The sequence below is a fragment of the Phasianus colchicus genome, chromosome 6, assembly GCF_987193195.1.
Source record: "Phasianus colchicus chromosome 6, bPhaCol1.hap1.1, whole genome shotgun sequence".
Lineage (NCBI taxonomy): Eukaryota > Metazoa > Chordata > Aves > Galliformes > Phasianidae > Phasianus > Phasianus colchicus.
In genome coordinates, this window is record NC_143441.1 from 24232812 (window position 1) to 24251162 (window position 18351).

Consider the following 18351-nt stretch of genomic DNA (forward strand, 5'->3'; position numbering starts at 1 on the left):
CTCAACTGCATAATGTTTGCAGACGATGTGCAAAGGTCAGATTAAATCACAAGTAGATTTCATATTCTTATTCCTTTTTTTTTTTTTAAGACATCATTAGGCATATGTGTAAAGTATGAATTAAATCACTAATAGATTATGTAGTTCCACTTCTCCCAGTCAATAAATCTTTTCCAATATACCATAATATCTTTATATCACTTCATATGCTCCCCTAAATCCCAGTAATTTCCACAAAATGTGGGAAATGTAGTTGAAAGTACACTCAGACACAGAAGACTTTCACCCTACACCTTCTCAGTGGCACATCATTGCCCTGCTTCTTCCATTAAAAAAAAAAATCTTGATTTCTCAAAACAGCAAATTTTCTACATAGTTTTGTTAAAAGTGTCAGATAGCAAACTATCTCTTAAGAAGCATAGTATCAAGAAGGAAGTTTTCATTTTTGATATAGTTACTAAAAATGAGAGCAAACAAATTCTACTGTTAAATAAAGAGCAGAACATCTATCCATCTGGAAATATTGTTCACAGGAACTCTCACACTGTGACACCTACACTACTATTTTCTCACAAAACAACCATATATATTAGAAGGGAAATCATTGTTTTCTGATAATTGTAATGAATTATGATTATTTCAAAAGGTATTTTGTCTTAGCCTAGTGCTAATAAAATGTGTGTCAATATACATATAACTAGCTCCCTGTGATGCTAGCTATGGATTTAACAGGTAAAATTTCACAAAATATTGATAAAAAAACTAAAACCTGCTGCTTTTCTTTAAAGTGTATAACCAATTCACCATTGTACTAACATAAAATGTGTTAAAATGACAGGGCATATGAAAGGGAAGAAAAACAAGAAACCTTCAGGCTTCTAAATAGGAATTCTTTGTTAAAAAATCTTCTGCCATACAGATGTAAAATCTGCATTATAGCACAGATATTGTTCATAAAATAACACAAGGTGGAACCATCTCAAACTATAGAAGTCTTCTCTGTGAAACTGCTGTCTTAAGGGAAGTGCAGTATACTCTTCAGAAAGCATCTTTGTGACATTTCTAATTTTAACAAAGACATGTTCAAGCTATTAAGAAAAGGAGGACTATTAGCTCCTTAAAAACAATAATAACAATTAAAAAAACACCACAAACAAGCAAAACAAACAAACAAACGAAAAACAACAAAGGAAATGAAGACAGCAATGAAACTGATTTTTTTTGGTCATTTCCGATTTTCCTCCCAAGTTCATGGAAATACGGTTTGTGAATTTTGATCTGAATTTCACAGACTAATATTCATCAGTGTTTCTTTTATTATATATTAGTATTGCTAATATGGGATAAAGTGCAAACTGGGCAATTAGTCTTGTGAGGCCCAATCCTGCAAACATTAGTACACATGTGTACTGAGATTAGTAGCCCAACTGGTTAGGGAGTATGGAATTAATATGTAAATGCATTCAGTCACATGTCTAAGCATTTGTGGGATCTGTCCTGGGTTTCCCAGCAGCAGAACTTCCTAGGAGCTTCCATGGCCTCAGACACTGACTCCTGAAGCCCAGTAGACATCTCTTCCACTACAGTGTCCAGATCTGAAAATTCATTCATGCATGTGGGTTCACCCAGTTTCTTTTTTTTCCAGCAGCACCACCAGCTGGAGCAGCTAAAGAGATTAGGACCAAACTCTGAAAGTAATTATCATGCAGAGAATAACTTAGAACTAACATTGCTAAAATACCTCAACTGTTGCTTGCCATTACAGTATTTCACAGACGCCCTTCTATTTTTGCAGAGCACATTACAAGTTACCCTCAAGATATCAAGCTAGTTGCAAGGAGTAGGTTCTGTAGGGTGTCAGATCTGCAAACACACCGTAGGGGTTTCCTCACTTATTCCCACTTCAAAGAAGCATTAAGAACAATTTCTCTTTATTACAGATTTTAACTAGATTTCTTTCCTCTGTGATGATTAATTAGGCGTTTGTTAAAATTTGCCTTCTTTTCCACCTCTAAGAATAAATGTCCCCTCCTGCTAATCAGACACAAACAAAATGTTTTGAAAAGTAATCACTTGCTAAAAAAAATGGAAATTGGGCTTCTGTGTTTTGAGGAATGTACGCACATAGCACAGTGAAATTTAACACGGGTAAATGATCTGACTACCTCAAAGTGAAGTTTTTGCCTTCCTACAGTGGCCTTTCACCCTGCCCTTTCCTCCAATCTGAGGAGAGCTGATGTTGATGGAACATATAATGGCTCCTTTCCTGTGTAGTAAAGTCAGCAATAAAGCTCAGTAATTAAGGTGACCGGGGAGGCCCAGCCCAGCAGGCTAGTGGTGTGGCGAACACTTTCAGAACTTCAAACAATATCAAAGTCACTGAAAAATGGGCCTAGTTCAGGACTGGTTTGAATTAAGCCTCACTTCCACACGCACTTTTCAAATCCAAGCTCAAACAAGAAAGCCAAGGCCTTCTGGATTTCATTAGAGCCAATTATCTTATCTGTTTCATCTCAGGCCTGACCCTAAGGCTGGCAAACAGCTATTCAGTGCGTTTGTGTGGTTGTTTGAGAAAGCCTCCAGCCAGCCAATAGCCTGAGGAACTGCTAATTAAAACACAGTTGCCCCCTGCCTCTAGTGATTAAATATTTTCAAGCTTTTGTAAATAATTTTTCCATTCTTTGCCCCAAGCCTCAGAGGTCCAATACATGCAGTAATTTATTTAGTTTGTTAAAGAATAGTGCTGGAAATAAAACTATAATAGAAACTTAGGAAGCTCTTATATCTCACTTAAATTCTGCAAGTGACATTCTACATTCTTAGACATTCTTAATAACCTTATTGTGTTTGAAGTGTTGCAGTGTACAACAGGTTCTACATTTTGTTGATAATCATCATGTTTCCCTAGATGTCAACAAGATATGCATACTTATGGGCTTAATGAGATCGTGGACACTGCAGCAGTGATACTGAGCAATATGTGTGTTCCTGAGCTAAAAAACAGGAGGAGGATCACACTTCCAAAGCCTGTTTGGAGGACTGAATCCTACCAGTACCACATCCATATGTCTCCTGGAACAAGAACAATTCCAGAATACAGGACCATATTACATTGTTCCACATAAAATTGGTTCATTCACAAAGAAAACAAAGAACTGCACATCTTTCATCTGGTCTAGAGGACTCAATCTCTCCATCTCCCCCTTTCAAGTCCTAGGAAGACACCCTCTCTGTATCAGATCTGAGGATTTGAAGGGATAATGTCAGCCTTGTCTCAGGGATTCCACCAGCTTGCATGACCCCACGTGCCTATTTAGCCAATGTCTCCAGGGTTGAGTGCATGTCCCTCTCATGCAATGTGATGCAGATTGCAGACAGCTTACCTCCTTCTCATTTCTACCAATCAAAAACATCTCCCAAATCAATCTTTTAACTCTTTAAATCTTACTATTATGCCTAATAATAACATATTTTTATTAGTACATTATACTGGAAATACTGTCTCGTACAATAACCTCATTGTATTAGACTGCAAAGAAAGAACAAAAAGATGACTCCTGTCCATACACTCTATGAGTAAGTGGCTCCTGACTATACATTCTGGAGAACTTAGCAGTGTACAAACTCACCTACTGTTCATATATAGGAAATATAGCACTGTTTTAGAGGAAGGAAGGCTGAGATTCTAATCTGAAGAAGGTCTAGAGCAGAACTGGAGGACAGACAGCAATCTGTAAACTCAGTGGTTTTGAGGACAGAGATGGAGAAAGGAGAGGGGACAGAGAGCTAACAGTGCTTCTATTTTTCAGTGAAACGTGATTGTATCACTAGTGACAATAGCCTCTTATGAGAGGAATTCAAATTTAAATAGATGAATAAGGGAAGAGAAAATAGGTGGGTGATAAATTGCAATTTTCAGATCCAGAGGGAACCTGTTTTCACAGAAAGCTGATGACAAATGGAATGAAGCAGACATTAATAAAGCATGGGGATTGAAAAGTCCCTATCACATAGGAATTGAAGCACTTGCAGAGGTTTAACAATGGTTTATTACTCTGTAAATCTTTTAATTGGTAATAGGGAGGCACTCTCCCATCAGATTAATAATGCATGATGAAATAACTTTTTCATGACATATCTTTATACTAAAATAGAATCTTTTTGTAGGTGTGGATCCCTAATATTTTGCAGAGGGCAACCTCTTTAGAGTACAGAAAAGAAAAAACATTTCAAATAACTTGACAGTAAAGGCATTAACTTCAGATGTGATAAGGTCATGTTCAAGTCCCTGATCTGAAAGAACGAGGGAAGAAAAATTGTTTTTAATAATTCAGGTATCAGTTTTTGTCACTTAGAGTGTTTTTGCTTCCAAGAGTGATGTCCTCACCATGAGGCTAGATATGAACACAGTCATGAAAGGGTTTGAAAAACACACTTAGCTGTTTTCTTGGAAGTTTTCAAATGATTTTGCTCCAGTGTAAAAGAAAATTGCATGTCAAAACCATGGACAGTTGCTACTTACTGGAACTGCTGTCTTTAGTCAGCTCTATTTAGTATTTCACACCACACCCAGCACAGGAGAAAGAAAACAGCAAAGATCAATGGATTTATCAATGGGGAAAAAAGGACCAAATAAGCTTCCTCTTTCTTTCAGTCCTCTATTTTATATTATCTGACATGAATGTACACTGTAGCATAACACAGAAAAAATACTAAGCAGTTTCCCTAGCTATGCCTTCCCCAAGGCATAGCTATTTTCAGCCCAGCTATAAATGAATGCACTTTCATGAATGTAATCTTTTCAGTTTAATTTTTCATGAATTTTTAATACCTTCGGAATTTTGGTATATTTTGACAACCAATATACTGACTATAAAGACAGTGGTAGGCAAACATATGAGTCAGATAAACTTTAAAAGCTTCGTTTGTTTCAGGCCATGAAAAGTCATAAGAGTGTTTGCATATAGTTTGAAAGATTTAATTACTCAATCATGCTAAGTGTAGTCAAATTGTCTAGGATCAGATCCTGTCACATTTGGTGAACAGCCTTTGGTTTCACAAACTTTCTATGATGACCCTTGCAAGAAGTTACTGTTGAATATAAGCAACATTACATATTAGCCATTAATTAATGCTGGTGTGCAGAGCAGACCCTGGAAGACCTAAAATTAAGTATTTTTTTTTATCACAAGACAAAGGCTTAACTTTCCTTAAAAAACAAACATATGCCAAACATGGTAAATTAGTCCATGAATGAGCTTTTTTTCTTATACTACTTGTAGGAGTTTGAAGTCTGATAGATTCCCTCACTCTGAGTAACAATCTACTCTTCACGAAGCTGTACTGATTTAATGGGATTACTTGTGGCTCAAGCAGTGCTAATACCGCATAATCATGAGTCACAGACCTCCCTGAACTTTTTCATTAGATATCTATTTTTAAGATATATGTGTTTTCATAGTTTAAACATCTCTTTTGGAAGATTAAGAACTCACTTAAAAAATAATAACATACTTAGAATTGGGGCTCCAGCAACAATGAGTAACATGAAACCTCTTAAGATCTTGCAGCACAGGGCAGAGTGCTATTCAGCGTAACTCAGGATTTCAAAATTTGTGTCTTGCTAGATTTTTGTATTTTCCTTTGGAATTTCTGGCGCTTTACATGCTAGAGTATGTGTTCTTTTTTTTTTTGTTTTGTTTTTTTTTGTTTGTTTGTTTTATTATGAAAAAGACTTGTTCTTTAATTTAATTTCTTTACAAGCAAAGAGTAGCATAGATACACAAAATCATTAGACATTAAAAATATCTCCAAGGAGTTACTGATGCAAAAGTATGTGAACATCTATAAGCACAGACATGCCCCAGAGGTATCTAGGCAATCTTATACAGACACACCAGGTGTGTGAGCACGCACATAACCTCACAATCCAACTTATGTTTGAAAGGAGGAAAATAAAAACTCTGGTTTCTTTCTCTTGAAGTACTAAAAGAAGAATAGTGGAGGTCTCATTAGCTAAGCTGGCCAAAGAAGACATGAATAAGAACTGTGTAGCTGAAAGGCCTCTGTTTCTGCTGTTCTTGTAACAACACTTCTGTCTGATTTTGGATAATGGGCTTTTAATAAAAATACCCACCAAAGGAAAACAATTAAACAATACATAAAGCACCAGGGTGCAATCTAGTGGTTCTGTTATAGTCTGGAGCTGTTCCAGCAGAGAACATGTGGATATTTTTTACAGGCTATAGTGTAGTTCTCAAAAGTTATTATAAAGCAACAAAATTTAAATTGAGGCTGGACATCTACAGAATCACTCAGTGTTGCTGTAGGACTTCTAATTCAGACCTAAGATTTATCACTATTTTAAATAGCACAGATATTTTGACTGTTAGAGTAAAAATATCTTATCTCCCAGCTTTTTAATTTCTTTCAGGATGTTTTTAGTGGTATTTCTCATCTTTTCATCAAAATATTTGATAATTCTTTATCCTTTATACTTTCATCCTTCTAACTTTACAAAAATTGGGAAACTTTTCTACTGCAGAAGAACTCAGGTACTTTTTGGCACTTTTAAACTACAGACCATGTACAGCTTAGGTTTTAATCAAAAAGTTTTTAACCTGAACCACATAAACCTGACACATTCCATATTTTATTATCCTTTCTCCTCCACTCCCTTTTCTGCCATGTCAATAAAAGGAGCTGTGCATCTGTAGAAAAGTAAGTTGGCACTAATTAATTTATGTAACAAAAGGTTTCATTTCTCTAGTTCCAGTGCATGAAAGGAGCATCACATGTAGTTTTTAAAATCCTGGTACAGTAAAGGTGAAAATTTAGAGGAGTGTGGTGAGAAGAAGTTAGATTTTCCAAATAAAAATAAAGAAGGAGGAAGAACAAAGGGTTGCAGGATATAAACAGTGCTGCCAGGATTAGTTTTCTGGTGAACTCTGAAGTATAACAAAATGCTGAAAAGTTGTTTATGCTAGAGAGTTTCAAGTGCTTTTAACTCTGCTTCTCAATATCCTAAAGGAGACTTTCTCTATCAGTGCTAATAGTAGTACTAATACTACCAATTACTACCAATACCACTACCAAAACCAATGCCAATACTAGTAAGTACTAATACAATACTAATCTGCATGCTCATAACTTTTGTCAAGACAAAGAAAACATTAAAATTTATCATTATACCAAAAAAAAGTCACAATGAAAAGATTTTCCAAAGCCACTGATCCATAGATTACTGGATATTTACACATGGAACTTATGTTCTAAACAGATTTTAAAAATAATACTCCAAAAATCTTCAACCTTTTCCCAAATTCTTAAAATAGAACTGCTCAGGAAGTTCTTTTTTTTTGTTGTTTCATGCACCTTTCTTTGAATACTGCTCAGACATTTTCTGTGACAGAATGGAAAAGAATTGATTGATTCTGATTGATATACCCATCTTAAAAGAAACTTGGTAGAAGCTGACAAACTCAGAAATTTGCAATGGATTGTAACTCTAACTTAGAACTCTGTAGAACGCTGTGAATGATTGCAAACTATATACCTACATACAGACACTATTGCATACACTTTCTAGAGCTTCCATAACTGTGTTATATTCAGCTATGTTTTTCTGCATGAAGCTGTACTATACACATGAGAATACAGGATTATGGACAATTAGCACTTTTCATAACATCCTTCTTCATTTGGGTAAATCATTACTTGCCTCTTGCAGATATGACTCAGAGATTCTGCCTTCTTCTTTATGAAGTGTTGAACCTACCGCTGTCCACAAATAGATTAGAGATAACAGTTTCTGGGGTAATTCTTGCAAGTTATTATAAAAGAAAATATTGAGAAATAAATTTTTTATTTCCATTAGTTAATATAAACATGGCATTTTGCTAGTCTGTGCTGACTGCCAATGGAATTCTCTGATAACACAATAGATTAAGATTCTGAAGATCTTGGGTCTTTATAACTTCTGGGTTTTTTGTGACTCTTGAGGCTAAGCAGCTAATTTGGTTTTTTTGTTTCCTTTCCCACATTTTCTGTTTTTATCTCTTTTCACTACAAGTTCTAGAAAGAGAAACTGAATCTTACCATAGGTTTTAGACCATAATATAACCTTATCAGCAGTCTCTGGACACCGCAGTCATAGAAATGGCAGCATTAAGCTATGAATATTTAGAATTATTGTCTCAACATTGTTCTTGGTGGAATTCATTAAACTTTATAACAATATACCATTGTTCTATGACTTACTATAAATAAAGCTAGGTACCGCTAGGAAAAATGTTGATTTTTGACTCCCACATTCTTTTGTTCTATTTATCAGAAAACCAGAGTTTCTGTTCAGAGAGCTAGAGTATATTGCAAAGGGGTATGTCAAATAAAGCCATAATAATATTCAAAATAATATAAATCGATGGTTCGCCCTCATGTGGCACATTAAGCTTACTTCTAGAGAATAGAAGAGTTTCAGAGATGAGCAATTGCAATCATAAAAAACTAGATATATTTCTATATAAAGAGAGATTGAAAACACAAGAAATGCAGACTTTTCAGAAAAGAAAAATAAGAAGGAATGTGAGGGGAATCCAAACATGTTTAAAATAATAGATATGCATAGACAAGAGTGTACACTTCATCTACTCAGATGGTACACAGACACATGTATTTTTAATGAAATTAGAAGACCATCAATTTGAGATAAAAAAAGGAATTTTTCTTTTCAGACACAAATACATAAGACCAGGAAATTCAGTATCAAAAGATTAAATGAATACAGAATCTTAACACATACAAAAGTGATTAAAGTTGTTATATCCAATTCTGTGGCAAACAAAAATTTATAAAAGCAAATTTATGGGAAAATTAAAGTAATGTATACAAATGTCTACTATCTATACTTACATGAAACAGTATAGATAAAACACACTAATATTTCTTTGAGTTTCCTTTTGGAGTGTATATATGAATTTGTAACTTTAAAAGTAAGAAAAAAATCAACAAAAAACAAGCAATAGTATATATTCAGAACAGAGTTAGTAAGGAGAATATATCTGAAAGAGAACAAAAATGTATTTACAATGTTTTTCACAGTAAATATCAAAACAAAACATCACCAGATCAGGAAATACAAAACTAAGACCCAAAAAAGGTCATTACACATCCATGTAATTTCTGAAATAATCTTAATTATGCCCTGTAAGATTGTAAGACTGAAATGAACATTTCTAATTACTTTTTATCAGGGGTTAGACCACAGTGATTTTTAAGCATATTTATTTTCTACCAAAATAATTTCTCTGAAAGGAAGTGAATATTTTCTGTTACCTTATTTTCTTTCATTTCTACTCTTCAACATAATTGGTTTCAAATGTGACTTTGATTTTGAATTTTCTTTTTTTAAAGAAATGATTATTTTGAAATACTTATAAATTTTGTTTTGTATTTACAATTAAGACATGGATGGATACATAAGCTCATTCCTAACTCCTCCTTAGTGTCACTTATGTCTTTTAAATTTGCTCACTGTAGTAAATTAAAATCATACACATGACTGCTAAAAATCAATCTCAAATATAATATTGTCATGAGCTATTTCTAACGATTCCAAGAAACACACACACATTTCATTTTATATAAGCTTTTATGACCAGGTTCACTGATATGCTGTGGCTGTTTTACACTACTCTCGAGTAGAGCAAAACAGCCAGAGCATACTGGCTGGTTAAACTAAATTTACAACTCCTTTGTTGAATAAAAGCAGTACAAAGCAGTTGGAAGGCACACTCAGTTTCCTTCTGTCTCTTGCTTTTTCTTCACCCTTCTCAGCTCTCACATTTGTTTCCATTTCCTCCTGCATCTGCTATATTTTGCTCTACACAAACAGATTTCTTCTGTCATCTGTAAACTCTGAATGCATACATGTACATGCTTGTGTGTACAACACACAGACCTTCTGCCTCATGTACTGAAAGCATATGGTTTAACATGTAGCTTAAAGTAATTATTTGAACATTAATATCTGACCATCCCTCTTGTTTTTTTCTATAGCTGCTGGCAGAAGAGTGTGGATTACCCTCTCATAAAGTGAAGTGTAGAATCATTATCTCAGTAAATAGCAACTATCTTCTATATTTTCAAAGAGATTAAAACAAATTTCATTTAAATAGATAGAATTAAATGATGAAATATAACTCTCTAGAGCCAAAGACCTTGAAAATATTGGTAAGGAGCTGTGCATTTTTGTTATCATAAGGAAAAAGACGACATGAATGTCCTTTAGGAAAAAAAACATTCTTTCAAGGAATTCTGAAGATAAAACAGTTGCTAAATGCTAAATATCAAACAAGACTTTTCTGGCAAAATTAAATAATGCACTTCTATTTGATTCTACAGGAACTTCTGCCTCCTACATTTTCTACTACCTTCTCATAGTTAACATGAGTAAATACATTTTCTTACTAGAAACTGTATATAAATGAAATGAAATCCAACTTTATAAATAAAATTTTTAACACGTCTAAAAACACTTAAATTTGAATTCACACTTTAAAAAAAGTTAGTTTAAAAGCACAAGACTCTCCATGTAGCACAGACAACTAAATGGCAGACTCAAACCAGTGTCCAGTTTCCTACTAGTATCCCACAGAAGCCACCACATTTTGTTGTAGTAATTACTCTGTGATATGGTTCTAACTCATCTTCAACTGTCTTGAATTTTTATACAACAATTGTTTTTTTTTTTTCCCAAAAAAAGCAGAAATATTTTCTAGGATAGTTTGGAGGAAGACATTGAAGTGAAATCTCATTAAGTCACAACAGGATTTGATTCAAATAGATTTATCTAGTCATTTTTGCAGCTGAAAGTTACAAATACTCAGCTACATGTACTTATATGTATGTGTGTGTGTATAAATGTTCATACAGTTCTAGAAGTATATTCCTTAAGAACAATTCCTGATGTCTAATACATCACCATATAGAACAATACGTGAGCAAATCTTTAGAGTCATAAAAAGGGACTTGGTCTCTATTTATGTGGACATTATCATTCAGAAGTATCTCTGCTATAAAATCTGATAGTCAATCAAGAAGTAATGAGTTATCTAGTATCACGGTTGCAGACACTTCAAATAAGTGCTTAGTGCAATTCTAGGAAGATACTAGGGTTCTGCTGGTTAGAAAGCAAAAGCTATGTAGACCCTTTTGGGAGCTCAGTCACTAAGGACTCAAATAATTAAGCTTCCAAGTTGCTAGAAAGCAGGAAGCCTCAACTGCTCTCCAGCTCAGCACCATCTGTCTTCAAACTTCCTGACATCTTTAATATGTTGGAAGGGAACTTAAACAGCACACTGTCCTGCCTCAGCTAGGGACTGAATCTTGTATAAGTTTTCTTTCTGCTGGGGAGTAAATATGAAGAGATAATCTCTCAATTTTGTCTCTTCATTTTCCTCTTCTCAGAAATGAGGATATTCAATGCTTTCCCCATCTCTTTGTTAAGAACATCTACATAATTCTGTCTCCAAAATAAATTTATTTTAAAAATAACACGCTCATTTTCCTAACTACAAATTTTACTACATACTTCCATATAAACTGACCTGTTGCAGCTCCTGAGCAACAGCTGACTTGCTGGCTTGTTTACTAGGTCTCCTATTGGTTTTCTCCAAGACTCTACCTTCCTTCCTGTCTATGGCAAAAGATTGCACTGTGGAGTTCTCATTCCTGACCATAGCCTCATAATTCTGTCCTGGACAAATTCATAATGCATATTACACCATCTACAGTATTTTGGATCATAGCAGGGATAGATTCTGTTTGAAAGATTGGCTCATCATTAGTAATTTTAAATTTACTTATCACTACGAGCAAACCCAGAGAAAATGGGTATCTGGTTTATTCTGCATAATTTATAGATATTTATATTCATGCTACAAATTTCTTTTCTTCATTGATGCCATAATAGTCATAAAAAATCCATATCAAAAGCATTACAGATGGTACAAAGACTGTCTCTGCTGAAAAGGAGCTTAGGACATAGGGAAACACTTCCTGTTATTCAAGCACTTTTAGAAAAATGGAAGCATGGCAGCATGTATTATAATTAGTCAACTGCATATATTTCTAGAAAAAAAATTTAAAATAGCTGTTGACTATTTAACCATAAGCTCTTGCCCACATCAACTGGAATACTAATTGTGCATCTAAAATTATTTAAATTTGAAATTATTTATAATAATAATTATTTATTATTATTAAAATTTAAAATATATTCTTTTAAAGGATAACTTTATTCTTACATTGAATTTATTTGCTTTTAAAAAAGTATAATTAAGCACTTGTTTTACTGGTATGCCTGCAAATGATTAGTCATTGTGTAGAAGTCTACATGAATTTTATTTTTCTGAATAGTGCTATTTTGCAAGGCAAAACATTTGCAGACTGAAATTCCTTTTAACTCTGAAGACTAAAATGCTTAACAGTAGTATGAGCTGCTTCAAAACTGCTCATGAGTGTGCCTTTTACTAGAACTACAAAGAATATGTTTGAAAAGATTTTTCAAACCCAAGTATTTATTGTCAGGACAGAAAGGATTCCAGTTACAGTTGTAGTTGTTTACGAGTCTTAGACCATCATTCTCCACAGCGCTAACATGATCACATTACCTATATCATTATTGGCTTACGTTGCATCCAGACCAAGAAATCTGGGGTGATCATATCAGACGTTAATATCAGATACTAATATCAGTTATTTAAACCATCCAGTCCTCTCAATTCCACAGAATCTCAACAAAGAATAATACATTGGAAGATAACAAAGATCTTGGAAAAAGCTTGAGGCAACATCAAGGTATAGAGGATTTAAAATTTACCTCTACTTATTTGTTTAGATTTTTTTTTTTTAAGTGCAGGCAAATTCTATAAATAAAACTCATAAAGCTTTTCTTTCCACAATGACTGTGTGACATTGTGAATGTGCTGGACCATTTCTGTGTCTGGGACTTTCAATTCAGGTATGTTGTTTATCAGATCCTTGGCATATTATTTTGTGGACAACACAGGAGTACTTCAGAAAACAAATCAAAAATGTGTTTTATACTTTTTGTGATGTATTTTGTAAAGAACGTAATTCAATCTACATAAGGCAAATGCATTTCTTCAAACTAAAATTCTTGGACGTGATCTGATATGGAAGTTGTCTCATTGCCTTTCCAGACTGTCAGCTTTCACTAATTGAAATCTCTTTTCAGACATGTATCATTTATCCAATTAAGAGGTGAGTGCTCACTAAACCCTTCCACTGAACTGCTGAACAATGAAGGGAAATGATGTGTGTAAAACAGGACTACTGAAAGTCTAACAGAGCATGTTTGAAAGTGGTTCTATCTCCTCCAGTCCCATGAAAAAGACTAAAGATTATGATGAATCACCTATGAGAGAATGAAATTTCATTTATAATGAGCTATTGAAAGCAAAGAGAAACACAGCATGCAACATTTCCTATAATTCTTATTGAGATTTTCACTTTTAAGTAATGAGCTTACCACTGAAATTCAGATAAAATGACAGGCAAATTTGTGAGCATCATATGAGCATCATGATGAGAATTTTAATCTAATGAGGATCACTGTGTTTGGACCATACTTAGCAGTGCTTTGTACATGCTATACTTTCACATAACCATAATCAACATGAACAGTACTTTTCTTGTGTCTACCATCATCGCTTACATTTAAATTTTGTAGATAGAGAAGTTAGGAAGCACAAAGTCATTTTAATGGCATGATATGATAATAAAAAATAAATGAGTGATCAAATCATTACACCTTTTTTTTTTTTTTAATTATTCTATGTGAGTGACCACTATATCTGATCTACCCATTTATTAATTTCACTAAGATTTTACACACTGGGATATCGGTATTAAAACAGTTTCACCATGGGTTTTACCATTCTCCTGTCTTTTAAAATTATAGTCATTCTTATTCATGTATTTACGTTGTACCACTATTTTCAAACTTTAAAAGAAAAAGATACTGACCTGAATGCTGTGAGATATTCAACATCTCCCATGGGAGGATCCAAACCACCTGTCCAAGCAATATTTATATTAAAACCTTCACCTGGGCCACTTCCAACCTGAAAAAATAGGAAGAAAATGCCAAAAAAGAAGTAAAAAGGAGGAAAACAGAGAAGGGAAAGAGAGGGAAAGGAGGGAAAAAAAAAAATATCTGAAGTGTGCTTTAGAAACAAACATCAAACAAAACATCAGATCAGGCAGCCTTATTTGACAAGGACTGCTCTGGGTTATGCACTTGTTCTTCACTAGTCCCCTGCTCCCAGTGGACAATTTGGTAATCTGGTGTAATTTTAAGAACCAGAGAAGGACAAGAAAATTAGGGGTAATCATGCAATGCAATTACCTGAAAGATACAAATAAAAATGGGGCTCTAAAGAAATAAACCTAACCTCATTTGGGGCTCCACTGCCAGGGAAGAAGTTGCCTTCATCATAGCGATGGAGGGAAACATACAGGATGCTGGGGTCAGCATAAAAAGCCTGCTGTGTACCGTTGCCATGGTGAACATCCTAAAGGAGAAAGAAAACAGATGACAAATGTAATAACGTTCAACTCAGTGTAGAGAGCTCAGTTCTGCTTTCTTTTACCCCCTCTCTCTCTGTTTCTCTCCCTCGCCCTTCTTTTGTCTTTCCTTTTCCCCCTCCCTTCACCACCCCATACTTCCTGAACTTTCAGGCAAATTACTCTTTAATGCACTCATTTTTTAAACTGGCTTCTAAAAATCAGGAAACCATAGCGAGCATGCCCTGGAGACTCCAGATGAGCAGTCATTGAGAAATCCCAGTCCTTTTGTACAATTAGATATTTATACACCAGCTCTTTGTACTCCTTGCCTCAGTGATGGAATCTAGCATCCTGTTTTATGGAGGAATTTTATGACTTATTAACTGCCAACAGTTCATAACCCCTCAGGCTTAATTAACTAGCCTCATTGGCCTCTGAAGAAAGACTAATGTTTAAACTACAAACTAGTATTTTGCAGAAGGATCTATGGTTTACAGAGCTTTTTCACAATTCTTGACAGAACACTAAACATAAGTGTATTCATTGATTTGCCAAGTTCCACTATTGAGGTCAAGGGCTCTGCGACCAGCTGAGTAAATTGGCTTTCTTGAAACATTCAGTTCAGTTAGAAGTCCCTCAGCAGTTAGATCCACATCAAAAGAGATGCCAGATGCAGAAAGGACTTCATACTTCACTTTTACAAAATCATGACAGCAACAGTTGAAGATATAGGAATATGATCTCATTAGCTATTAAATTATCTGGCTGATAGGATGGTGCCTTCCACAATCAAGGAGTGACCTTGGCCAGTGTTCATACTTTGAACATTACAGAATGCCAGAGAAAAGAAATTCTGTCATTAAATGAAATACCAGAAAAAAATTCTGGCTGCACATCTGTATAATAAAGAATCATAATATGTAATTTTCATATTTTTAAATTTTATTTTCAGTTATACTATCATAATGTACATTCAGACATACAAAATTTTACACTAAACTTTTGTAAACTCTTGGGATTTTTAAGAAGCTGAAAAATTATATATATTGTTCATTCTCCATATTTAGTTTGACCTATTTATAATTTCTGACAAAGACAGAATCATTCAGACTATATATTTTACAAATGCTATGAGGTTTGAAACAAATTAAGTATCAGAGAAACAATGGTTACATTTTCTCTAGGATACCTGGACTTCAGAAAGAGTCAAGTCAAGTCTAAACAGTCAAGAGCACAGCAAAAATTGTTCATTGCTTCTTCTCTTTGACAGCTGATGTAGCCTGATGTAGCCCACAGTTCTCACACACACTGGTCAAGGCTCTCTGAGCCATAGACTGAGTCTCATCCATACTGCATTAATCTTGACTTGGTCTCCTCCTGGACTTACTGGGGTTAACATTGTTATGATTAGCTTTTCTCCCAATTGAAAGTACTTGAAAAAAAACCAAAAACATGAGGATAAAGTCACAGCAAAACTGTATGTTTGGGCGCAAGGCAGCACACATTGGTGTGATGGTGTTGGAGGGTAGAAGACAACCAGAACAGTATTAGTAGGCAAATGAAGTCAAATTTGGCTTGTAGCCTAATCCCAGAAACACAGCCAGTTTTCATCTGGGACAAAATTAATTGGTTTACTCCAAAACAGATCCAGATCTTGCTAGCATATAAATGGATATGGATGATATTAGGACCAGGAATTCAGTAAGAATCTGAGGAGCAATGGTGGCAATATAGATACTCCTGTAGACATCATGCTTAAAAATGTAGAAGTACTTCATTTTGTGATTTTAATTAGTCCTTTTCCAAGCATACTTAGGATATATTTTTGCTTATAATGGTTTTCAAACAACAAGAAAACAAATTAAGTGGGCAGACAGAGCTTTATTAGTAGTTTTAAAATCTCAAGGCTAGCTTTTTAGTCTAAACTTTAATTTCACTGAGGGTTACTGTGTTTTCAAAAGCAGCAGCAACTTCTCAGTTTAGACAACAAAATACATTGTTTAAGACCAGGGACGTTACCACATGGGAAACATGATCAAATTCTGCCCTTATAGGTCAAATGTGTTCAGGATACATAGGTCAGTTCAAAAATTAAGATTTATTCAGAAGATGAAAACATGACAGAGAGACCTTTTATTTTTGTGTAGAAAAGAAATAAAGATTAAAAATTTTAAATTTAAGAATTTCTGCATTGTCACTATGTTCATAAAGACTATACTCCATTTTTAACTAGAATTCTGTTTAGTATGTCAGACTGAACATTACTTTTTTTAACACTTAAATTGTAACATGCGTAGCTGCCAACCAGCGTGGGGTCCTGCTGTGCTAGTCACTATTGAAATATAATCTCAAAGGTCAGTTTCAAATCTAATATTTGCAACTACATTATTTCTTTCATATGACCAAATTTTTTTGGTGGACACAGAGACATCAACATTAACGTTATTCAATCATTCAGTTTGGACTGAGAATTATCCATAGTTCTCATACATATAAGAAATTTTCCATCTGAATTTTTGTGCATCATTGCAATGACCATGGAGCAGGCTAGGGACTGAACTGCATCTGCTCCAGGAATGAAGTAATCTGTATCAGCCATATATTTCTCCGCTTTCATCAGCTGAGATACTCTGACCAATGGAACAGTCAGAGAGGCTGAACATTCCATATCCACTTTTCTGGGTAAGCATAAGAAACCTCACAGGTAATCATTTGCACAGGTAATGATTCGCACATTTAACCTTGCTTTGCAAAATTGAATTCCTAAGTGCTTATTGGTTGCATAGGTCAAATTGAACTGATTTCTTTTCTTGACTACGTGAATGTAACACAGTAAAAAACACAAAACAAAAGCTTAGAAACATAAACAAAATTCAAACTTTGAGTATTTTCTTTTTTAATATCATTTAAAAAACACAGCTCATTTTTGGATAGCATTTATAGCAGTAAAACTCAACTAACTGTAAGATTTAAGTCAGCAAATGGATACAGTATATGGTGAAAGTTTTTTTTTTTTTAATACTGGTTTCTTGTAGATTTTAAATATGTTCCTAAGTGACAGTAAAATGATGATACATATTTTAAAAAGCATCCTAAGAATATCAAAATTACCCATATTTTTGCTTTATTACTCATTTTTTCCCTTGCTACTTTTTCTCTCACACTGCCCTTCTCTGGCTCTCTTCAGCAACCAGTATGGATGTTTAACTGAACAAAAGTGCTAGATGGTTAGGCCACGACTTCACAATAAGATTTAATTATGAGTGCAGATATGAACAAGATTTAGGCTATTAAGCACTGCACTTCAAAAACCCTTTAACATATTTTGTCTTTAAATCTTTTATCACCTGCAAAAATTAATTAAGTACAGATGTAACAGGTTAGGTTTTGATGCCAGGGTTCATTTCCTGTCTATGCTTTGTCAGACACCCTATTACACCTCCTCATGAACTATAAGAAAACAAAAATGGTGCTCATAAATCAGCATTCAACTTTCCTTGAGCTGTGCACTGGGCTGATCCTTTCAGTGCAAGGCAGAACTCCAATTCATTATTCATGAAAATAATATAGACAACATGCCAAATGTCATCTGCATTTAAATAATCCATTTGTTAAAACTATTAAGCATTGTGGAAGAGTGCCTTCTATTAGAATAGAAGACTAATCCTATGAAGTGGATTTTTAATCACATAGCTTTCCTTAAGGGAACCATCAAAAGCTGGCAAACATGACTTGCAAGCTTCTTAGAAGGAATTACCT

At 34.4% G+C, this 18351-nt stretch overlaps 1 protein-coding gene across 18 annotated transcripts in view; it reads right to left on the reverse strand.

The window, feature by feature from the left end:
• The window catches only part of HDAC9 (histone deacetylase 9), a 442393-nt gene that overhangs the window by 77284 nt on the left and 346758 nt on the right, over nt 1–18351 (reverse strand). For all 18 annotated transcript variants that reach the window (XM_090142709.1, XM_090142714.1, XM_031590074.2 and 15 more), the window contains 2 exons: nt 14478–14597; nt 14050–14147 (listed from right to left, as the gene is read on the reverse strand). In XM_090142709.1, the coding sequence (XP_089998835.1) occupies nt 14050–14147; nt 14478–14597 (218 nt within the window). The remainder of the gene's footprint in view (nt 1–14049; nt 14148–14477; nt 14598–18351) is intronic.